This window comes from Lonchura striata, chromosome 2 (assembly GCF_046129695.1).
Source record: "Lonchura striata isolate bLonStr1 chromosome 2, bLonStr1.mat, whole genome shotgun sequence".
Lineage (NCBI taxonomy): Eukaryota > Metazoa > Chordata > Aves > Passeriformes > Estrildidae > Lonchura > Lonchura striata.
In genome coordinates, this window is record NC_134604.1 from 36,689,941 (window position 1) to 36,710,373 (window position 20,433).

The window sequence follows — 20,433 nt, forward strand, 5'->3', positions numbered from 1 at the left end:
TTCCAGTGTATGCAGTTTCTACAAATAACATTTGGCATTGAGATGCACAAAATATTTTGATTATTTTAATATGTCAATAATATGGGAAATACTGTTCTAGGTAGTAGAATTTCATATACAAAGAACAGAAATAAAGATATTTGATTCTATTGACTAATAAATATTTTTATGTATATTAAAATATCAGTACATGTTTTTAAAGCTAATTTAGTGCTGCTCAACAATGGACATGGTGACAAGTAGCTGGCTAAGAAAAGGTTCCTGTCTTGATCTCTTATCTCAGTGCATTTTTATGCAAAAGAAAAAATTACAATTTGAGGTTACATTACTAATTTTGGAGTGAAAAATACTTGTTTAGTATTTCAAATGCTGTACTTATGTCTGAAGCAGATATAATAGTTTGTGCATTTGGAAGTTATCTCTGCATCTTTACCCTTCCCCATTTCTGTTTTCTCCAGTATTTAACAGTTAGGGTTTTTTTAGGTGCTATCAAGAAAAAGTATTTTCTTACATTAAATAGAGCAGATTTCTGCTTCTATAGCTTCATCCCCAGAGTGGGAGCTATGGCAGAAAAATGTGGTTAGAGAATACCAGCGTTGCTGGAATGGTACTGGGATAACTGGGCCAGCCTGTTGAAGGGGAACTCTTTGGACTGGTCTCACCATCTGATCAGAAGTCTGTGGGAAAGGTTGTCTGTGAGTTACAACATAATTTCTGTGCTGCCTGCTATTAAGATGTCTTCAGTCCCACAGCGCTGAATGTGAAAGGTTTCCTAAGAAGGGATTTTAGGAGAGCTAAACTTAGACAAAGCTGCTTTTATTGCTGAAATACCTCATTCAGTCATTTTCCCAGTATAGATGAGAGTTCAGATTTGTCTCCATTAATTCCCTCTGGGTATCCTAAGGAATTTTATGCAAGATCTCTAAAGAATAGTGTTTCTGTTTCTTATGTTCTTATCTGACATTATATTAAACATTTGAAAATATTCGTGTTAAACATTTGAAGATATAGTAATGAACCAGAGTTGCTTCAATTTTTCTTTGACCCATTCCTGTATTGTAGGCAGATTATAGTATCAAAATACTGTAGTAAATCACTTAGTAATTAAATTCTTTGTTGGTATCTCAGGAGTTTGAAATTCCTTTGGGTTTTCTCACTACCAGCTTTGAAGATAAGGCCTGATTTGTCATGTGTTACATGATTCTAAAGTAGCTGTTGCTCAGGTGACCTAACAAGCAGATAAAAGTGGTGCTGTATTTGGGGGGGAGAAAATACTTTAAAAGATTTTTTTAAATTTAACAATTTTTTCTTTAATGTCTACAAATTTAGCAAAGTGATACCCTTTCAGAATATACAAGCACGATTATCCAGTTATGTAAGACTGTCTTATTATTAATCAAAACCTTTCAGGTGTGAGCATTTGTTTTATAATTGGAAACTAAAGCTCTTTGCTAAAGGTTCAGTACTTACTATAGGTAAGACCTAAGAAAGTTCCTAATTTAAATATCAAAGCTTTCCAATGGAAGACACATTTTCAAGAGACCCAGAAGATAACAATATTTAATTCTCAAATATTTCTTTGTTATTTTTGAGTTGTTGATTTTTTCTGCTGTTTAAATTTTCTGTCTTGGATTTGTTTCTGCTCAAAAGCATAGGGACTTCAGATCAAATTGATAAAGGCTTCTTACATTAAATCTGCTAGTATTAAGCCCTCATTCAGTTTTAATGTGATGTGTATGTGTTGTGAATTAAATTTTTAGTTTTAAGAAGCTGAATGGAATAAGGGTCTATGATTCTTCCCCCAGACAATATTTTTATGTGTGCTTCTCCCTTAGTCATAAGCACAGTATTGGTTAGTGTTTGAAGAAGCATTTCATTGCCTCAGTACTGAAGTAGGTGTTCTAGGAATAGTATGAAACACTGCCAGAAGTTCTGGATGCAATCTGAGAACTGCTTTGATGTTGCGATATCTGTACAGGGGTACCAAGCTAGGACCCCATACAAGGGTCTCTTTAATTTCTTGTTTTTGCAGTTTAAAGTAAAGCACTTGAACACAAAGGCAGCAAGAGAAACCCCCTAATATATTTTTTGTTGTTGGGTTTTTTTGGGTTTTTTTTTTTTTTTGTTGTTTGTGGGGTTTTTTTTGACAAAAGGCAGCTTGTAATTAGGGTTGAAAAGGCCTCTTAATGGTGTACTAATGTATTCCCCTTCCTTGTCCTGACAGGTTTAATTTTTCCTAAGTATCAGTGAGTAGACTGATGACTAGTTCAAAATTGACCAGTTCCATTGATGATTGGGCAGTGGTAAAACTGTTCCTTACATTTTGTTTCTTTTTTTCTTTTTTTTTTTTTTTTTTTTGTGAGTTGTACTAGTGATTTATTCTTCCTCAGGTAACCTGTGATTTACTTAATTGTAGATAAGCCAATAAGACATTTCCTTTACTTCACATGAGTATTTTTTTATTTCCTCAGTCATCATCCTGGCTGCAATTTAGATAGTTTAAAACAGCTTTACTGGCTGCAATATTTTCTCCTGAAGTTAGATTATAACTTTCTTTCTAGCACATTTTAAAAATAAAAGTATAATTCCCTCCCTTGTGTAATATTTTTTCTTTCCTGGGTTCCTGGAATTTTTTCTAAACTTAAAATAACTCAACATGCTGAGCTTTTCCATATTGCCTCCTTCAATGTCTTCACTGTTATTTTCTTTTTCCCCTTTGCTTCAGGAAACACATCTTTCATGTCGCTCCCTGGCAAGGGAGTAGTCGATTTATACAAAGACCAAACCGCCTACCAAAATGATTCTCCTTTATAATTTCCACAGAAATTGAACTCCTTTCCTGCCTACCTGTCAACCTTTTTTAATGCAGTGTTATATTAGTGTTTTATGTATTATAAGAGCTATATTGTTGTATCCCACTACTGAGTGATTCATCTCATCTGATAGATAACTTCTGTTGTGTACTGCTCGGCTTGGTTATTTCTCAAGGAATGAGGAAAGATGAAGATTATCAGTTGCACTTTTTTCTGGAGCTGAATAGCATAATTCTGCAAAAACATAATTCTGCAACAGCATTTTATTATGGCAAGTGATAAGGAGGTATGGCACAAAAAAGTAAGGAGGGCATAGTCCTAGCTAAAATAACCCCAGCAAACCTACTCCTGTGTCAGTAGATAGAGGAAGAAAATTTACTTTATGGGAGAACAAAACATTACTATGTGAATCAGAATAGTTGACTTTTTATTTTGATATTTTGCTCATTTGAGTTGATATTTCACTGAGTCTTCATGAAGTGGTCTCATGATGAACAGACTTTTGTCCAAGCTCTGTTAGCCTTGTAACAGAAGCAACTGAATTACACAAGACCAAAACAGCATCAGTGAGTGCAGCAAATGCAGTGAGTTGTGCAAGAGGACAGCCTTGGGTGTATTCTGATCTCACCTGGTGCTCCAGACTCCCACTTGAAACAGTCTCCCACTTGAAAGCTTTGCTATTACTACAGTTGAAGGGAAAATAAGTGTTTGGTCTGAAAATAGAACTTTGCTCAAATAAATGGTGTTCTGATATTCAGAAAAAAAGCCAGAAAGCTGATAGAGCATATGGGTGCACATCAAGAATGATGGGAGAAAATACCTAGAAGACGCAAACTCGTGAACTGAAATAATAGGCATGTTATATTCCCCTTGGCTGGGTTCTCAAATATCTTTGTAATGGTAGAGACTAGTTGTTCAGGCCCTGGTCACTGCAGAAATTTGATGCAGAGTCACCAGAAAAGTGGAGTAGAATGACAGAATAATTAAGCTTGGAAAAGACCTCTAAGATTAACTATAACCTGGCACTGTCAGGTCCACCACTAAACTTATGTCCCCAAGTGCCACTTTCACTCATCTTTTAAATCCTTCTGAGGGTGATGACTCCGCCACTTCTCTAGGCATCTTCTTCCAATGCTGGGCAACCTTTTAGGTGAATATTTTTTTTTATAATAGCTAAAACAAACCTGCCTTGGCTACAGCTTAAGGCTGTCTTCTCTTGTTCTATTGGTCCTTCTGTGGGAGAAAAGTCCAACCCTGCTGGGAAGGAAGTTGTTTTTAAATCCTCCCTCCAGAAAGTTTTAAACCTGGGAAGGCTGGTGCTTTTACTTTAGTTAATGCCTCTTCTATGTGTGAAATGCCTCTCTCTGTCCCTTATTGTATCTACAGGCAGTACCATTTCAACAAAGATAATATAGTCGGGTATTACCTGCTTCAATTCTAAATGTGTTGAGGATTCTCAGTGGGAGCTGAAATTGATACTAAGTAGGAGGTCATCTGAAATGTCAAAAACATTAATACCCTCTGTTATTATGTGATGGCATCATTTTGATTGCATGAATGATGTATCTGAATGTTATTATTTGCAAGATGTTTCTTTGAAAATACTAATGGGAGCCCAATAGTTCATTTTGTTTACCAGAACTATTATATTTATTTTCTGACTTTCAACCAAATATCTATAACATAATTAATCTCTTAAGTATTAATCTATTAAATATTGTCCAGATCAACATTTTATCTACATTGGTATTGCATTTCTACAAGGGTTTTTTTCCTGTAATTTGATAGCTGAAACTATCGGTTCCTGTTGTACCTGGTATGTACTTGCCTGAGTTTGTGTAACCTGATCTATTTGTCTGAATTTTGGCTTCTCTGGGATGTGTGCTGCCTGCTTGACTCCACTCTGCTTTTGTCTCCCTAGTTTTCACTTCTTTAATGATTTCCTGCAGTCTGTGAACATTAAGGTTCATGTGAGGTCAACCACACCCAGCAGATAGTGACAATTGTGCAAATAATGACAAATAAGGGGTGGTTACATGGTGTTTCCTGTATTTAATTTAGAGGCTAGTGATTTGTGAGCAGCCTGCAAGGATGTTCCATGAAGTTTGGTTTATCTTTAGGTCCAGATTTGAATCTCTGAGTATGCTCCTCTTCCCAACCCCCTTTTGTATTTTGCTTTTTAAAAAGGTCCTGTAAATTGAGCATGTTTGGGGATCTTCTGTCTCCGAGTTTTTCTTTTTTTTATGTTTTTTATGTATTTTATTTCTTTACTTCCAGGGTTTTTGTGTTGCCAAAGCTGTTTCTATTTAACCACCACCTGAACTTGGGTAGCATGAAAAGGAAACTGGTCCTGCTAAGGAATAATTTTAGTCCCTGATGACGGTGAGAGCACATGGAGGGAACACAAAATACTTTCTTATAGGTTCCAAGAAGAAGAGATAGCTCTAGGCTAGAAATACCTTTTACAAAGTAAGAAATGATGTGTGCATACAAGTGATTGGAAAGCTCAAAAAATTTCTTTATATCAGTCTTTGTATCAGCTAATGCTGAAAAATAATTTAATATTACTAGTGACAGTGCCAAAAGAGGTAGCAAGGCAGCAAGTTATTAAAAAATATCAACAGCAACAATAAAACTCCCTTTTTTTCTTTCAACTTTTTAATAAGCCTGTTCTAAATTGTAAGATGCTTATACTCTGATTGAACAGCTTCTGCTTATACTCTGAATGAACAGCTGTTGTTAGCTGGTGGAATATAAGGAGCTCTTGGCCTCCCCCAGAGAGCCCTTTGTCCATGCAGAGGTGAGTGCAGGGGGGTGTGGTGTTGGGTACTGCTGGGCTGTTGTGGCTGCTATTAAGGAAACAAAATAAAAATTAAATCCTTTTGTTTCTGCCTTGGATTCGGAGAAATTACTAAAATCTCGGAAATCTCTGTAAATTGTGATATAACAGTTTACTCAAAGATTTCAGGAGTATTTGTGAAAATATTCCCTTAAATATGGAATAATGAAATTTGATGAGATAACCTTATATGTCATCTTCTTTTACCTCAGTTGTCTGTGTTAAGTTAGCAGAAAGAAGTCTTTGTTCCAGGATACTTTCACTAAGATACACTGAAGTCTTCTTTTGGTTGATTGATTTGTTCTTACATGCTCTATTGGGAAAAAAGAAAAGGCACATCTATATGTGATGGATACCCTGATATTATGCACTCTGTCATTTTACAGAGTAGGATGTGCACTTAAGCTGTTTTACAGAAAAGTCTTTTGAGACTGTTGAGGAAACAGGCCAGAAACATAATTATGCCAAAGCTGCTGACTTTTAAAAAAGAATTTCCAGTGATAATAGGATTTAAACTAAATGCAGTTTAATTTCAATTCCATTGCTGCAATTTGCAGGAAGGAAGTTTTACTTTGAGTTTACATTTTTCTGAGTTTGAATTTGTTAACCCCTTGTGTTAACCATAGTTGTGGCACTTTGCTTAGCTCTTCTTTTCAGCATTACAAACATAAAACTGATAAAATTGTGGTTCAAAAGAGAAGGTTCCAGTGTTGTTGCATTGCATTTAGATGTTCTCATAGCTCGGTTATGCTTCTGAGTACAACTAAGATAGCATTTTTTGGTGCCATAGGGAACTGGCCCCACAGTTTGTTCCTAGTCTTTTTTTTACAGAATTTGTCTGGGAGTGGCTGAGAGATTAAAAGATGTTTTCAACTGGTCATCCCTGAACTCAAGGGTGTTTGGGTTGTTTGATTTACATTATAATCATCCATTGTCTTCAAAGTTTAAATAGTATTTTTTTGTGTAATGGTGTTTTGAATGCCATTTTATTTCATTAGCTGGGAGTTCATCTACTCACACCTTGGCTTGGGAAATACAATGTTTCTCAGTGGTGATTTTGAAAAATTGAATCAGTTTAATGGAGCAAATATTTAATGACCACCTATGGGTACATTTCACCTTTTGCTGTACTGCTTTCAGAGTGCCTGTTCTATAATCAAAAAGCCTTTAATTGTGGGATTTTAACCAAATAATCTGGCCTTCTGTACCATTTGTGGTGCATCTATAGGTGCAGAAGACAGAAAATTAAATTGTTTCCTGAAAGAGTGATGTGTGGAGCCCTGTAATCTTAACTAGCTAAAGCTTGCCCATGTGCTTCAGAGTGATACTTAATGAGACAGTTCAAAAGGGCAGCAGGTGTGCTCTGGAGAGCAGGAGGGAATCAGTTGAGCTCTTTGCTGTCGTATTTGAAGATGCTCCTGTTGAGTCATCTTACACAGTTCAGCGAACTGAGTGAACTCATAATATGCTTTCCTTCACTTTTTTTCTTATCACAAGAAATCTTTCTAGAGTTCTTGTTCTTCGTCCTTTGCTGTCAACCAAATCAAACAGGTCTTTCAAATGTACTTGTGTTGTGGCTCCCTGGTCAAGCCAAAGTGAGGTAGACTCTGGTGACATTTAGGACTAATTGGGGCTGAGAATTGTTTGAATGCAGTATTTGGGGGAAAAAAACAATCTCATAATACTTTGAAAATGTGTTGTTTTTAAAGATTCAAATCTATAGCACTAATTTGATAGGAAAAAAGATAATTGATGATGAAGTCTTTCAGAGGAATATTCATCTGTATTAAATGCAAATGTTTCATTAATATAAGTGTTTAAATAATATTATCTTTTTTCCTGCATGTAAAAATCATACATATAAGCCTTTACATTTTTTAAAATAAATTATTTACCTTATTTTTCCATAAACAAAAACTAATTAAAATTTTTTTTTGAGGTTACTAGTGGAGTAAGACATTTTTCAGATGCAAGTTTTTCTCAAGGGATAATTGTTTTGTGCTGCACTGAAATTTGGAATGTGCATATTAGAAAAGAGTTGAACTCACATGTGCCATGTTGTACTATGTGCTCTGCATAGACCTGGTGCTCAATGTTAACTGTGTTTCTGTAGTGAAATCAAGTGTGAAACAGGTAAAAAAAGCCACAATTAGCAGCAGTTCAAAATTGTGTTTAAACATCTTGTTTGTGGTATAGTCCCTTTAACACTATTTTTAGCATTAGTTAATGTGTTTTGTATTTGAAAAAGCAGTGATGCAGTGCTTGATGGCTCTGAGGTAAAGACTGGAAAAGTTATGAGTGGGAGAAGGTGTTGAAAGAAAGATCAGACTTCTCTCTCAGGTCTAGCTGCTGAAAGGTGTTCTCATTTGAACTTGTTACTTTGTCACTCAGAAGTGCTTGTGGAGTCTCCCCTTGCTGCCTAGAGTGTCTAGATGAAGGAGAGCCTAAAGTAAATCTGCAGCCCCTTGGCTAACAGGAGATAATGCGTGTTCCCAGTTATGTAGTATTTGACATTATTTGCATAAAATAATGAACAACTTGAAATTTTTTAGTAGCTTCCTAAAATGTGTCCAGAAATTTGAAACAACTGGGCGTGGAGATGCTGCAACAGTGTCAAGAATCCATTAAATTTAGCTGTGTGGTCAGTTACAAAGGCAGCTGAGCTCCCTGTTGTGACCTTTTCAAGTTCCCAGTAATTTTCAGGGTGTAACACCATAGTCCTGGGCATGGGTGCTGTCTGCAGTTAGCTCAGTGGATTACACAGCTGTTTACTAAAATTAGATTTAGGATTTTCATTAATTTTCATGGTAATGTTTAATACTGCTAAATGAATAATAATCTTTGCAGATGAATTGGTTTAGATCTTGATAACCACCTCTTATTACATGCTTTTCAAGGGTTTTTAAACTCTCTTTATCAAGCTAACTTCTTTCCTTGAGGTTTTTGTGCACAATTGTGACACTATTTGACTGTGCCCTCATTTATATTTTTAAAAAGTTACAAAAAAATAAAAATCACGTTATTACAAAGTACTGCAGTACTTTTGAAGTTCTCCAAGAGCAGACTCGGGGGATTTGGCGTACCAGGTAACCTACATTATCTGTCCCTTTTGCTTTTTGTTTCTGTCGCCTTTTCCTACTGTTCTGTTACCACCGTACACATACAGTTTGCCTCTGTGAATTTTATTCACCATGATGGATGCTGTGAAAGATGCAATTTGAGGGTCTGGGACAGCCTGTGTGGTAGCCCTCCTTCCACAGCTCCCAGCAGGAGAAGCTGTGTGCAGACAGCCATCCTCCCTTTCCAGAGGAGAGGAAAGGGTGAGAGAGGTGGGGGTGCAGAGCAGAATATGGCAGGGGTGTAATATAAATGAAATTGTGACCATTTTAGTTGTTTTGTTATGTACCAGTTGCAAAATGCTGTATTCTGGTTTTGGATCAGCAACAAAATAATGCCTCTAGGCATAAACAGCAGCACCAACTTTTAAATATCTAAGAGAATATCTAAACAACGACCAAAGGGCATAATCTTATGTTAACCGTGTTTCAATTTGCTTATGTTGTTTTGATCTTATTTTTATATGTGTTGTGGTGGTAGTAACAATAGCAGAAGGAATAAAAATTAATCTGCCTTCTCAGTAGCATTCTCTGCTGGTGCCAAGACTTTTTCCTGAACCTGCAGGTGTTGTGTGGAGAAGTAGGTGACAGATCTTTTAACATTAAAGTGTTAGAAAACAAACAAGACAAAATTAAAAGTGCTGGGAGAAAAAGAAGAATAATATAATCTATACTGTTTATCTTAATCAAGGTGTAATAAAGTTCTATAATAGAGGAAGTACGGGTGTTTGCTGGTGTGTGAGCCCTTGCTGTGTAATCTTTTAAAATAAAATACTTCAGTAAAACACCATTATTTTTCCACTTATTTCTGTGTCAGTTTTCATCTTCTATATCTTAAGTCTAAGAATATTATAGCTTAATAAAAAGATAGGGAAAGGCACTGTGAATCAAGCTAGAATAGTTTATAATATTGCTTCATGGGCTTCTGCTTAGCATCTTCTGTTTCCACTCAATCCCCATGTCGGAGGTGGCTAAAAGGACCACCGGAGGGGTCTCTGAAGAGTTAGTCTCCTAAGGACAGCCATCACCAGCATCCTGAGATCTTCCCTACTGCAGTGATGTGAATGCCAAGGGAAAAGGAACCTCCAGCAGTGGGATGGAGTAGACATCTGTGGCAAGAACTCAAGTCCTTCCTTTCACATGCCGTGAGAGTATCTGTACTTTCTCAGTAAAGTTCACTGGAAAGTAATTCCATTGCAGCATGAACTCCTCTGTTCAAGAGATAACACAATCAGTGTTTTCACCCTGTTCCAGTCAGGTCTGATTCTCTTTCCTTACATGCTCACATAAATGTTACTTTTCAAGAGCTCTCGTTCCCCTGAGGAGCTGACTGTGTCTTATGATGACAGCCAGTGTCAGCTGTACATTGTGAATGCTCCTCCTATCTGTGGAAATGTGAGAGACATTTTAGCTTATCAATTTAGCTATTCCCCCTCCTCACATTCTCAAGGAGGCTCTTGCAAAGAAATGCATGTAGTTCAGAATGTTAATGAAAGCTCTGCCAAAATTGTGAAGAGGTACAGGAATGTTAAATGACATCATATACAAGGTGCCAGGATTTATGTGCAAACATAAATAATTATAATAAATTTAAAATAATTTTCCTCAGTAAACATCAAAATACTGCTGTGTATGTATATATAGAAATAGCATTTGTGTCTGCTAGTTGTACAGCATTGTTAAGAAAAGAAATGCACAATTCTTGAGCACATTCTTTAATGGGTGTTTCTGGCTGCTCCATTGATTTACTCAGCCTGTTCTTTGCCCTGCCCACAGTCTCAAGTGGCAGAACAGAGGGGGAAGATATAGGTGTGGGCATGTGGGGCAGGAAGCTCTTAAGCCCAAAAGATAACTATTTGTGTGTTGTAGTCAACATACAATAAATCTGAACATGCCAAAATTTTTTGTAATTTTAAAATTTGTCCACCTAACTGACTTTAATTATCAAATACACAGATAATAGTTAAATGGTTTCAATAGTGGGAAAACCCTGCTTTTTATATCTGAATTATTAAAATAGATAATTTATTTCTATCTCTATAATCTTGTCCCTTTACTAACTTTTAATGCATATCAGAAATTCATCACATTCTGCTACTTTTCAGAAATTTTACCAGTGTGAATCATTACTGGATACAGTGGCTTTCATGATGCTGCCTTGCAGAGTATTGTACTTATTATATTAATACATGTGCTTCCCAGCAACAAAATTATTTCAATACCTGTAAACTTTTAAAGATTAATGATTTGCAGTTCCTTTTTGGATACTAAGGTAATATCAAACCTTGTAATTCTTCAGTGATTGTGAGCTCTGGAAGAAGAAGAGACAGATAAGCAGAAATTCTCATGATGGAGATGAAATCTTGGATGATTGTAAGATGAGCTAAGTAGTTATGTTCAGAAGTCTAATACAAGACATCTGCACAGACTACTAAGAAAATTTATTGAGTTTTTAGTATTTACTACATTTGTAAAGTTCTTGTAGGGTAAGTAACCAGATTTAAACTTCAGCTTACATATGGATTTAATACTTAGAGATGTTAGTGTTTTTGTAGTTTTCATTTGCAGTGTTGTACTTGAAGTATATCTCTAATTCTGCCTTTTCAATTTAATTTGAACAATTCACAACTAATTCACATTTATTTGTCAAAATTACAATGGAGGGGGGTTCAAATCACGCTGGTTGAATTGACTATGTTGTTAGTATCCAGCTGTGATTTGATCTGGGTGTGGCTGAAGCTTTCTGGCCCTGCCCCTATTCAGTACCTGAGAGCAGAAGATAGTTGCTTTCAGGTGGGTAATGACTAGATTTGTTTTTCTGTGTATCTCTGTCCTAGCAGAAGACACATGGAATAATAATCCAAAAAAGGTGCTGGAGGAGGAGTGATGACTACATATGTTCATGTTGCCTGAAAGTACTTTGTAGTTTCAAGTCAAGCTGTGTGCATGGCCCAGAAATGGGCAAACTTGCACAACAACATGTGTAGCCATCATAAGGAACTTCTTAGGTTGAAGAAGGATCATAGTGACCCAGTCCCAGATTTTTAAATGTGGATTTGAAGTGTAGATTTTTAAATTGAACTGAGCACAGTCCAGTGGAATAATACAAGACTTTTATTTTTGTTGGTGAAACTACAGTGTCATTTGGTAACTACTTTTTGTGCTACAGTCAGTCTCTCAAACCTCGTGTGTTTGTGAAAGCATTGGGCTCTCCTGAGAAGCTTCCAGAAAGGATATTCAGTGGCTCTGTCACTATATGTTGTAGCTGTTTGCAATGACTAGTAGAATATGAAAAATGGGGGAGGAAACTTGACAAGTGTTTTTTTCTTGAGAAAACGAATGCTGAAATGCTTAGTTATAGGTATGTATGTGTCTGTATATATTATATATATGTATATATATGCATACACACACACACACAGACACAGAATTTGTGAACTAGAAAATCAAAGGTTTAATTTTTATTTTATTCATTGCTGTTCTTCTGGGACTGGCAGGTGCTCCCAATCTTGGCTCAGTTACTGTCTGCATTTGCCAATTGTAATCTTTTAATCGCGATCCAACAACAGTGGTTTAACAAGAATCTATATAATCTCTTGTTTAATAACACATACTAGTGTTTCTTTTGATCTTATCAGCCCAGAGATTGCTTCAGACTTGCTGGCAGAAAAAAAACCAGGAGACTCTAACAGCTGAGTGTTGTAGGTGTAGCTGAACTGGCCCTGTGCCCAATAAGTATCTGATAAATTGTTTTTTGCATTTTCATAAAGCCTATAAATTTTAAAGCAGCAACAATTTTGCTTCAAAAGTTATTTAATTTCAGCTAGGAAAATAATCATTATATGGATGACCACGGTTATGACAAGTTTTCGCCATTACTTTTGATAGGTTGTGAAGTTCTCCCCAGATATGCTGCATTTCCATTAGAGACAGAGATAAGGTCTTAAAAAGATTTTTGTTTGACAGGATCGATTAGAGAAAGAAGGTAAAACATTGTGTCCCTTGAAGTTACTGGGGAGATGTGGCTCCATTTCAGGATTTCCAATTGGCCTATGTCTTTTGAGATTACTAGAAGTTTGAGCTTGGTGAAGGGCAACCACCATTTTCACTAAGTCCTTATGCTTTTATACAAATCCAAATAACCTGTTTTCAATGTAAAATATCTTTGTCTTAAAAACTTCATTAATGACATTTCTGTACAGGAACTGAGTGACTTCTTTAATAAGCATTGACAACACTGAGAATGGAATAGCTCAATTTTGCTGCTTGCTGCAATTCTTAGGAATTGAGGAGTACACCTAATAGAAAAATAAATGATATTATAAAGAGATTTAAATGGAAATTAAAGAAAGGAAAAGTAAATAAAAATTTCAGATTACTGTGTAAAAGAGAAGAGATATTATATGACTTCACAGTAACTAGACAGTGCCAACTCAGCAGGTACAGACAGTAATGTTTGGTAGTGGTTGCATTTACTGTGTTACAGCTGTTGGATCTTGGACTCAGAGTCTGTTGTTCCAGATCTGTATGTGCCTGAAGAAAGTCAGAGAGCTTTGCATTCCCCCTTGGCTCCTTCTCTCTCCCTGGGGGACTGAGAAATAAGGAGCTTCTGGTTAAATGTAGAAATGGTCATTGAAAACACCCTGGCCTTGTCTAAGGCACTGTTTGGTGCTCTAAGGTGCTGTCTGTAACACAGCACTGGTCTTGGAGGGGAGGAACAAGAGATTTGGACACAAAAAGCTGGAGGGTTGCAGTAGAGCTGGAGTTGCTGTGGGATTTGGGAGTATGTTTTCCCTTCAGTCTTCGCTACATTTTCAATAAAGTATTAAGTTATTTGACAGACCTGAAGTATATATTTTATTCAATACTGAAATTTAAATAAAAATAACAGATTCAGAAGTTTTTGCTGAAGTGTGCAGAAAGGCATGTTTTAGTATTTATGATACATTTGTTTTAGAGACATGCATCATACTGGAAAAGTAATATTAATTTTTTTGAATGCTGATGCCACAGGAGACCATAAAATCATCCAGATGGATACTGATCAGTAGTGGCTGGTGAATCTCACCACAAACTGCATCAAGTGTACACAAACCAGTTGATCCATGTTTCATTAATTAATCTTTGTAACTGTAGAAAAAGTAGCCATTTTACTAGTTTGAGTTTGACAAGACTTCAGGTTCTAGCTGTCATTTGAATTTTTTCTATCAAATTATGGAATTTTTTTTATGGAATTATGGAATATTTTTATTCCTGCAGGCTGGTACTCCAGCCACCTCCCTGTCCTCTCTTGAATAAGCCAAAAGCATTAAGATACTGGCAGCTTTAGTTTTGTAGTAAGTAGTGTAATCTGGGAACCTGGGCATTGAATTGCTTTTTGCATCTGCCTCTCCTGGTGTTGTTTAGTTCACTGACTGGTGGGAGTAGAGTTGTGCTCTGCAGAATCTGCTGTACTTGCCCAAAAAGAACATAGCTGTAAGAAGTGGGGGATGAGTGACCTCCCCAGGTGATTTTTACTTACTTGGGGACAGTGAATAGATAAGTGGATAGGATAGGATAGGATAGGATAGGATAGGATAGGATAGGATAGGATAGGATAGGATAGGATAGGATAGGATAGGATAGGATAGGATAGGATAGGATAGGATAGGATAGGATAGGATAGGATAGGATAGGATAGGATAGGATAGGATAGGTAGATAGATAGACAGGACAGTGAATACATAGTTTTCCTGCTTTCTGTGGAGAGCAGGGAGAACTAGTTCTGTGCTCAGGAAAACCCCTTGCCAAATCCATTGCTGATGTAATCTAGTGTTAAGTAGCTGTGTTGGCCTTCCTTTGCACTGTGTCTGTGTAAGTGCTGTTCATGGCAGTGATCTTAGAGGTGTAGCTGATGCACTTGGCACCTCCTGGGTTTTGGGCTGAAGTTTTCCCTTTTAGTCCCATATAGGTGATGATGTAACTGTCTCATAGGAGCTGCTGTCTCAGCTAATGGTCACTCATTCCATCAGATAATTGTTTACTGTGGTAATTTCTTGCTTGAGGCGTTAAATAATGGTAAAAAACCCTATTTATATTTGTAAGCGTTATCAGATAAGGTTTTAAGATGCTAAATGTAAAGTAACATGGCTCCTGCTTTTACGTAAGTTTTTTTGGTGTCTTTTGATATGACTTCTGGTATCTATCTAGAAGATCTTTTTTGCTCTTTTACTCAGACTGTGATTTTCCATCCCTTTTAACTATTAGAGAATTACAGAAAATTACATACTTTTAAAAGTAGCTACTTTTTATTGGAGAAGGTTAACCAGTGTATTTCACAAAAACAGTTCATTGATTAGAATGTTATGTACAGGTGGAAAAGATATTCCATACATACATATTTCGTGGGTCATGGAGTATAAGACCATTACATTAATCTGCATAGCTAGTTCCATTATTTTAATTTGTTTTATTTTGGTTTTGTTAGAAGGGAGTTTGCTTTAGAGATAATATTAGTGAAAAGAACTTTAGAAAACATTTTAATAAGAGCAGTAATACATCTTGAAATAAAATTTGGGAATTGCAAGCATTAGACTGATTTATATATATGGAAAAAAAACAGAATGGCTTTTGTGTGCAACAAATCATTCTTCATGTCTGAAGTAGGGGTAAATTAGAAAAATAGATTGTGTAGTCAGAAGTCCCATGGAACATCTTCTGAGATCCCTAGTATAATAATATATAGTAGAGCTACTATGCTGCTATTCAACTGTGTGCATAAAGGTGAGAGGGGGTTATAACTTCTAGCAGCAGAGACAGCAGTAAACTCTTCTCTGGATGAATGTCTGTATTTTAAGGAATAAAAAATTACGCAAAATAGTTGGGGTTTTCTACATCATATATTTTAAGAGTGAAAATTTTTAACCAACTAGACAAAGCTCCCAGTTATATATATCCCAGTTGTAGATCTTGTAACTTTGGAAGAAATTGGCTCAGGTACTAATTACTAAAGGGGCTTATTTCAACTGGGTTTTTAATTTTCCATGGTTTTTACTATTAAGCCTTCCCTCAGACAGAGTTTAGCTGGCAGTTCAGGTTTCTGTAGCACACAACCTCCACGATCTAGGAGTCATAGTAGTAACTTTGTTTTTATCAAGTGTAGCTGTAGGTCTCGCATACATTGCAAAGTGGTTGATCAGGAAGGTGATGGTTTTCAGACTTTATGAATACACTGGAAGTCAAGTGTTGTGTGCCAGTTGTTGAAGCTGCCTTAGGTCTTCGGTGAGCTGGTAGTAGCACTATGCAGTGTTGAACTGTAGTTCCAACAGTCTGGATGCTTCTACCAGCTAATATCACTGATCTGCCCATTTACCTCCTCCTGTCTTCATTAAATAGATTATGAGTACCTTCAGTGCTTTTCCTTTCAATTACTAGGTCTGTGTTCCTTTGTCATAGACTTCAGTCCTATTTTTTATTGTGGCTCTAGGGGAGCAGCCTCCAATCAGAGAACTTTTGTACCCCAGGAAATCTGACTATAATGGAAATGCTTAAAGAAAATGCACATAACCTCAGGATTGAGTCATGTGCGGGAAAAGCCTGAATACACAAGACTCAAGTAGTTTTGATAGTTTCAGCAGTGTTATTTTTCCTTTCTTTGGGCCAAGATTTTTATCTGGCTGTGAGGGAAGGTCATTTGTGAGCTACTTCTACTGGTGTTACTAGGTCTACTGCTGTCACCAGGGCAAGTGGTAACCACTTTCACCCAGAGCTTTTTGTTTTGTGCTCAGTGCTGGGTACTGCCAGATGTCACTTCCTGTTGCTGATTATATGAGCACTGAACTTTCTTGGGAAAAAATAAATACTGGCTTTGTCAGCCAACAGAGATCTGGGAAAAAAGTACCTCTTCAGTTTTGTCAGCAAATTTCCTTTTATTTTGTATTAAGGTTTAGCATAGTACAGTGAAGTATAACATAATCAGTTAAAGTACTGACATACCAAATGTGCTAATCCATAAGGATTTTTCCTTGTGACCTACAGGCATCTCTTCATAGATGTTAGAATCTTTAGGGCATATCATTCTCATTAGCAACATGCAGGTTTTCTGCTTATATCTGTTTCTTCAGCTGGAAAGCTTCAAGGTCTGTATGTTGCCAAGTACATTGTGTTGGTCTTCTGTTGTAAATCAAAAAGTAATGGACTCTGCAAGAAAAATCCCAAGTGAGACTTCCTGCTCACTGGAATAGAAGTCTTAAATTCACTTAATCTTTAGAATTCTATTTCTGTAGGCCTTCGCATCTTTCCTTTTTTTTAATATAGTTATTTTAAAAACTAAAATGGCTACTGCATTTTGTGCAGCAGTTATTACAAAAAATTCTAGAATGGGGGAAAAGTTAAAAATAGGTTTATTTTGAAAGTAGCTTAGATTTGGAGCACAGTGACAATTTTTCTTCTGTTTCTGCCTTATTTGTGCTGTAATAAGGCAGTTTCTGGACTTTCTATGTGGGCCTGTGAATTTCATGTAGAATAGTCTGGGTCTGGTTTAGCTGCACATTTTGCTGTCCTTCAGTTGACCAAATATTGGAGAGACCCTGTCAAACATGCCCACGACATTTCTTGGATACATTTGCCTCTACTGATCTTAAGCATCTCTGATAAAGGAGATTCCACAATCTCACAGACAACTTGTTCTGGTGTATCGCTACCCTGGAGAGCTCTTTCTGTTATCTAACTGATGCTTTATTTGCTGTGGATTTAACTCTGCCTTTCTCCCTCTGTACTTGATGAGACAGATTTATTAGTATATGATAACTACACAAAAATAGTTCTCATATTCATCACTAACTACTTTTATAGTTTCAACAGTTTTCCAACAGTTGTACCCTACAGACCTTTTATTCCCATCATGATTTTCTGAACTGCCTGGTTTTGTCTATGCTTTTCTTTACTAGTGGTGCTCGTGAGGTTCAGCAAAGGGTTAAGTTGTGGCTATGGTGAGGAATGGCACCAGTATATCCTGGGGGCATTGGAAAGCAGCTTTTCAGAAAAGAATTGGGGGTCCTGGTGGTCACCAACCTGGACATGAGCCATCAGAAGCCACTTCCAGCATAGGAGGCCACTGCCAGCAGGCTGAACAAGGTGACCTTTCCCTCCTGCTCAGGGCTGCTGAGACATGTCTGTAGGGTTGTGGCCAGTGCTGCATTTCCCAAGCTGAGAAAGCTGCAGTGCTTTAGCCTGGAGTAGAAAGCTCTGAGGACGTCTTAATTATACATATAGATACTTGTTAGATTATTATCAAACTTACTGAGAAAAAAAAAAAGTAAAAAAGGAATTAAAGAAAAAAGGGCAAGAAAAAGACTGTGAAGTGGTTTTAGTATGCGAAGGCTTAAGTTTTTTTTATTGTGATATTTTTGCTTGGTTTGGTTTTTGTTTTGTCATCCCCCACCCTCCCACACATCATCCAGAAAACTGGTTCTTTGCCATATCTCACTTATTTCCCAATATTGTTGCTCAGGCTGTCAAGCTGCCTTCTCTCTGTGTCTCCAAAATAACCTCCAGAGAATTGATGGTTGTTTAACTGATCAAATACATTTTGAACTTTAGAGGAATAGGGCAGATATTTTTGAGTAGAATTTGTGTTTAAAAACAAGACTGCTTGTCCGCTTTTGCTGATAGTTTGAAATAAAAAATTCAATTGCCCTCAGGAAATATACCTTTGCCCTAATGATTTTGTATAAAATTACTTCCGATGTTCACAATTTTGATGCAGATTAATAAAGTATGATAGTACTGATGAAGGAAAAGGAAAAAATGGGTAGTTTATACAGCAGATGTTATAATGTCTTGTGTGACCCAATTTTAATTCACATGCCAAAGGACCTAAAAAAGGGAAGTGGTGTCATTTGTAAGATTTTTTTTTTTTCTCTGAAAGTCATTGTAAAGATTTCCTATGCAAATTTTTCTCACACTTTCTGGTCTGTTATAACACGCTGTAGCCTCCTATTCTACGTGTTTATAACCTTCTAATTTGCACCTGTATCCTCTCATTATGAAAACTTCTTCAACCTTTGAAAATAGGTGCATATATTTTCTGAAAGACTTGGGATATTTCTGTAAGGATTTTGCCTCCTAAATGATGGTATGTATATTGGCCAGTGTATCTAGAACAAGTAAATATTTTCTCACTTGTGAGGTGTACCTGGCAAAGATGGATCGGATTAAGGCAGGTTTTCTTCAGCATTTATGAGTCCCTGTGCAGGTGATAAGGAGGAGGGAACAGCTCTGAGCACCAGCAGAGAAGATGGCTGGAGGAAGTAGGATATTCCTCTCTTAGTGCTGGAGAACTGCTAAGTTTGCTCAGTGACTCTTTTATGAGCACATTGATGATACAGGGCAAGACAGGATTGTTCCAAGTGAGTTTAGCACTAAGCCAAACTATTAGGGTGCTGTTAATTTGGAATAGAATTATCTACTCCAAACTTGCTGGAAAGCAGTGCAGCACAAGCACTTGTCTATGCAGATGTTTTAAACACCATGCCTTTTAAACTGGAACTAGCAATATGAGATTTGAATAAATCACAAAAGCAAAGACTGGTAAAATATGATGTTTAAATTTCAGTTATAAGATTTTATTGTTTAAATTCTGTTGGTTTATAATTATTTTATTACTTGGTCTTTTATCACAGATGCTTTTAAAAGGTGCCATTTGCTGTGTCTGTTGTCCCACTACCCTGGTTTGGGTTTCATTTTTTTAAGCTTCTACAGGAATCATTTGAATTTCTCTAGAAACAAGGCAATCCTTTTAGGTGGACTCAGACAAGCTTTCATTCTGGCCCCTCAAGCATATAAATAAAGTGTAGCTTTTATAATAAAAGTTATAACATCTTCACAATCCAGAACATGCAGTAGTAGTGTGTTATGTAACAACACTCTTTCTTCTTCTTGTAGGTCCTTTTGTTCTGCATCACAGCTGCTCTGTTCATGTTCTTCTTCAGGTATGTTGCTGGTGTAACTATTTATGTTGTAAATATAGTTTTGAGCAGCATTTCTTAGAGCTTACTGCTTTTTGGTACTCCTCCATATATTCTTCATTCAAGATGAATTGTCTGAAGTGCTTCAGTGGCATCACCCAGAGCTGTGATCATAATTGGGCTAAAAAGGGAAATGTTGAGTCTTCTGGAAAATATACTGATTACTTAAGGAGTTTCATCTAAGTAAGACCCTGGAGATAAAACATAGTGTGAAAACAACTGAAATCTGCTTTTCATGGCTCTTTTTAAGCGCTCATGGCAGGAAGATCACATTTTCTCTTCTGGTAAAAATAGAGGAGAACAGGAAAATCAAATTTTGTGGTCTTAAATAATGCCAAATATTTGACTTGTGTGCGGGTGTAACTACTTTCTTTCAATTTAGAATAAACTTGTTTCACATGTTTTCACAAGTTATGAATTATATCCATTTTAAAACTTACAGTGGTGGGAGGTGGATGAAACACTCATTTTAATGGCTTGTTTCTCTCTCAGATTGCAATATAGATGTATGTAATTTATCTTATTTGCATTTAATACCATGTCTCTCAAATTTTCTTCATTATATCTCAAATTGGAAAGTTGTTTTTAAAGTAACCTTTGACTACAACCCTTTGGCTTAGAATTTTCTGCGGCATGCAGCCATCTATGGTTCTTCAAGC

At 36.5% G+C, this 20,433-nt stretch overlaps 1 protein-coding gene across 2 annotated transcripts in view; it reads left to right on the forward strand.

The window, feature by feature from the left end:
- TMEM135 (transmembrane protein 135) overlaps positions 1-20,433 on the forward strand; it is a 158,265-nt gene that overhangs the window by 79,459 nt on the left and 58,373 nt on the right. For both annotated transcript variants that reach the window (XM_021545028.3, XM_021545029.3), the window contains exon 6: positions 19,692-19,738. In XM_021545028.3, coding sequence (XP_021400703.1) covers positions 19,692-19,738 — 47 coding nt within the window. The remainder of the gene's footprint in view (positions 1-19,691; positions 19,739-20,433) is intronic.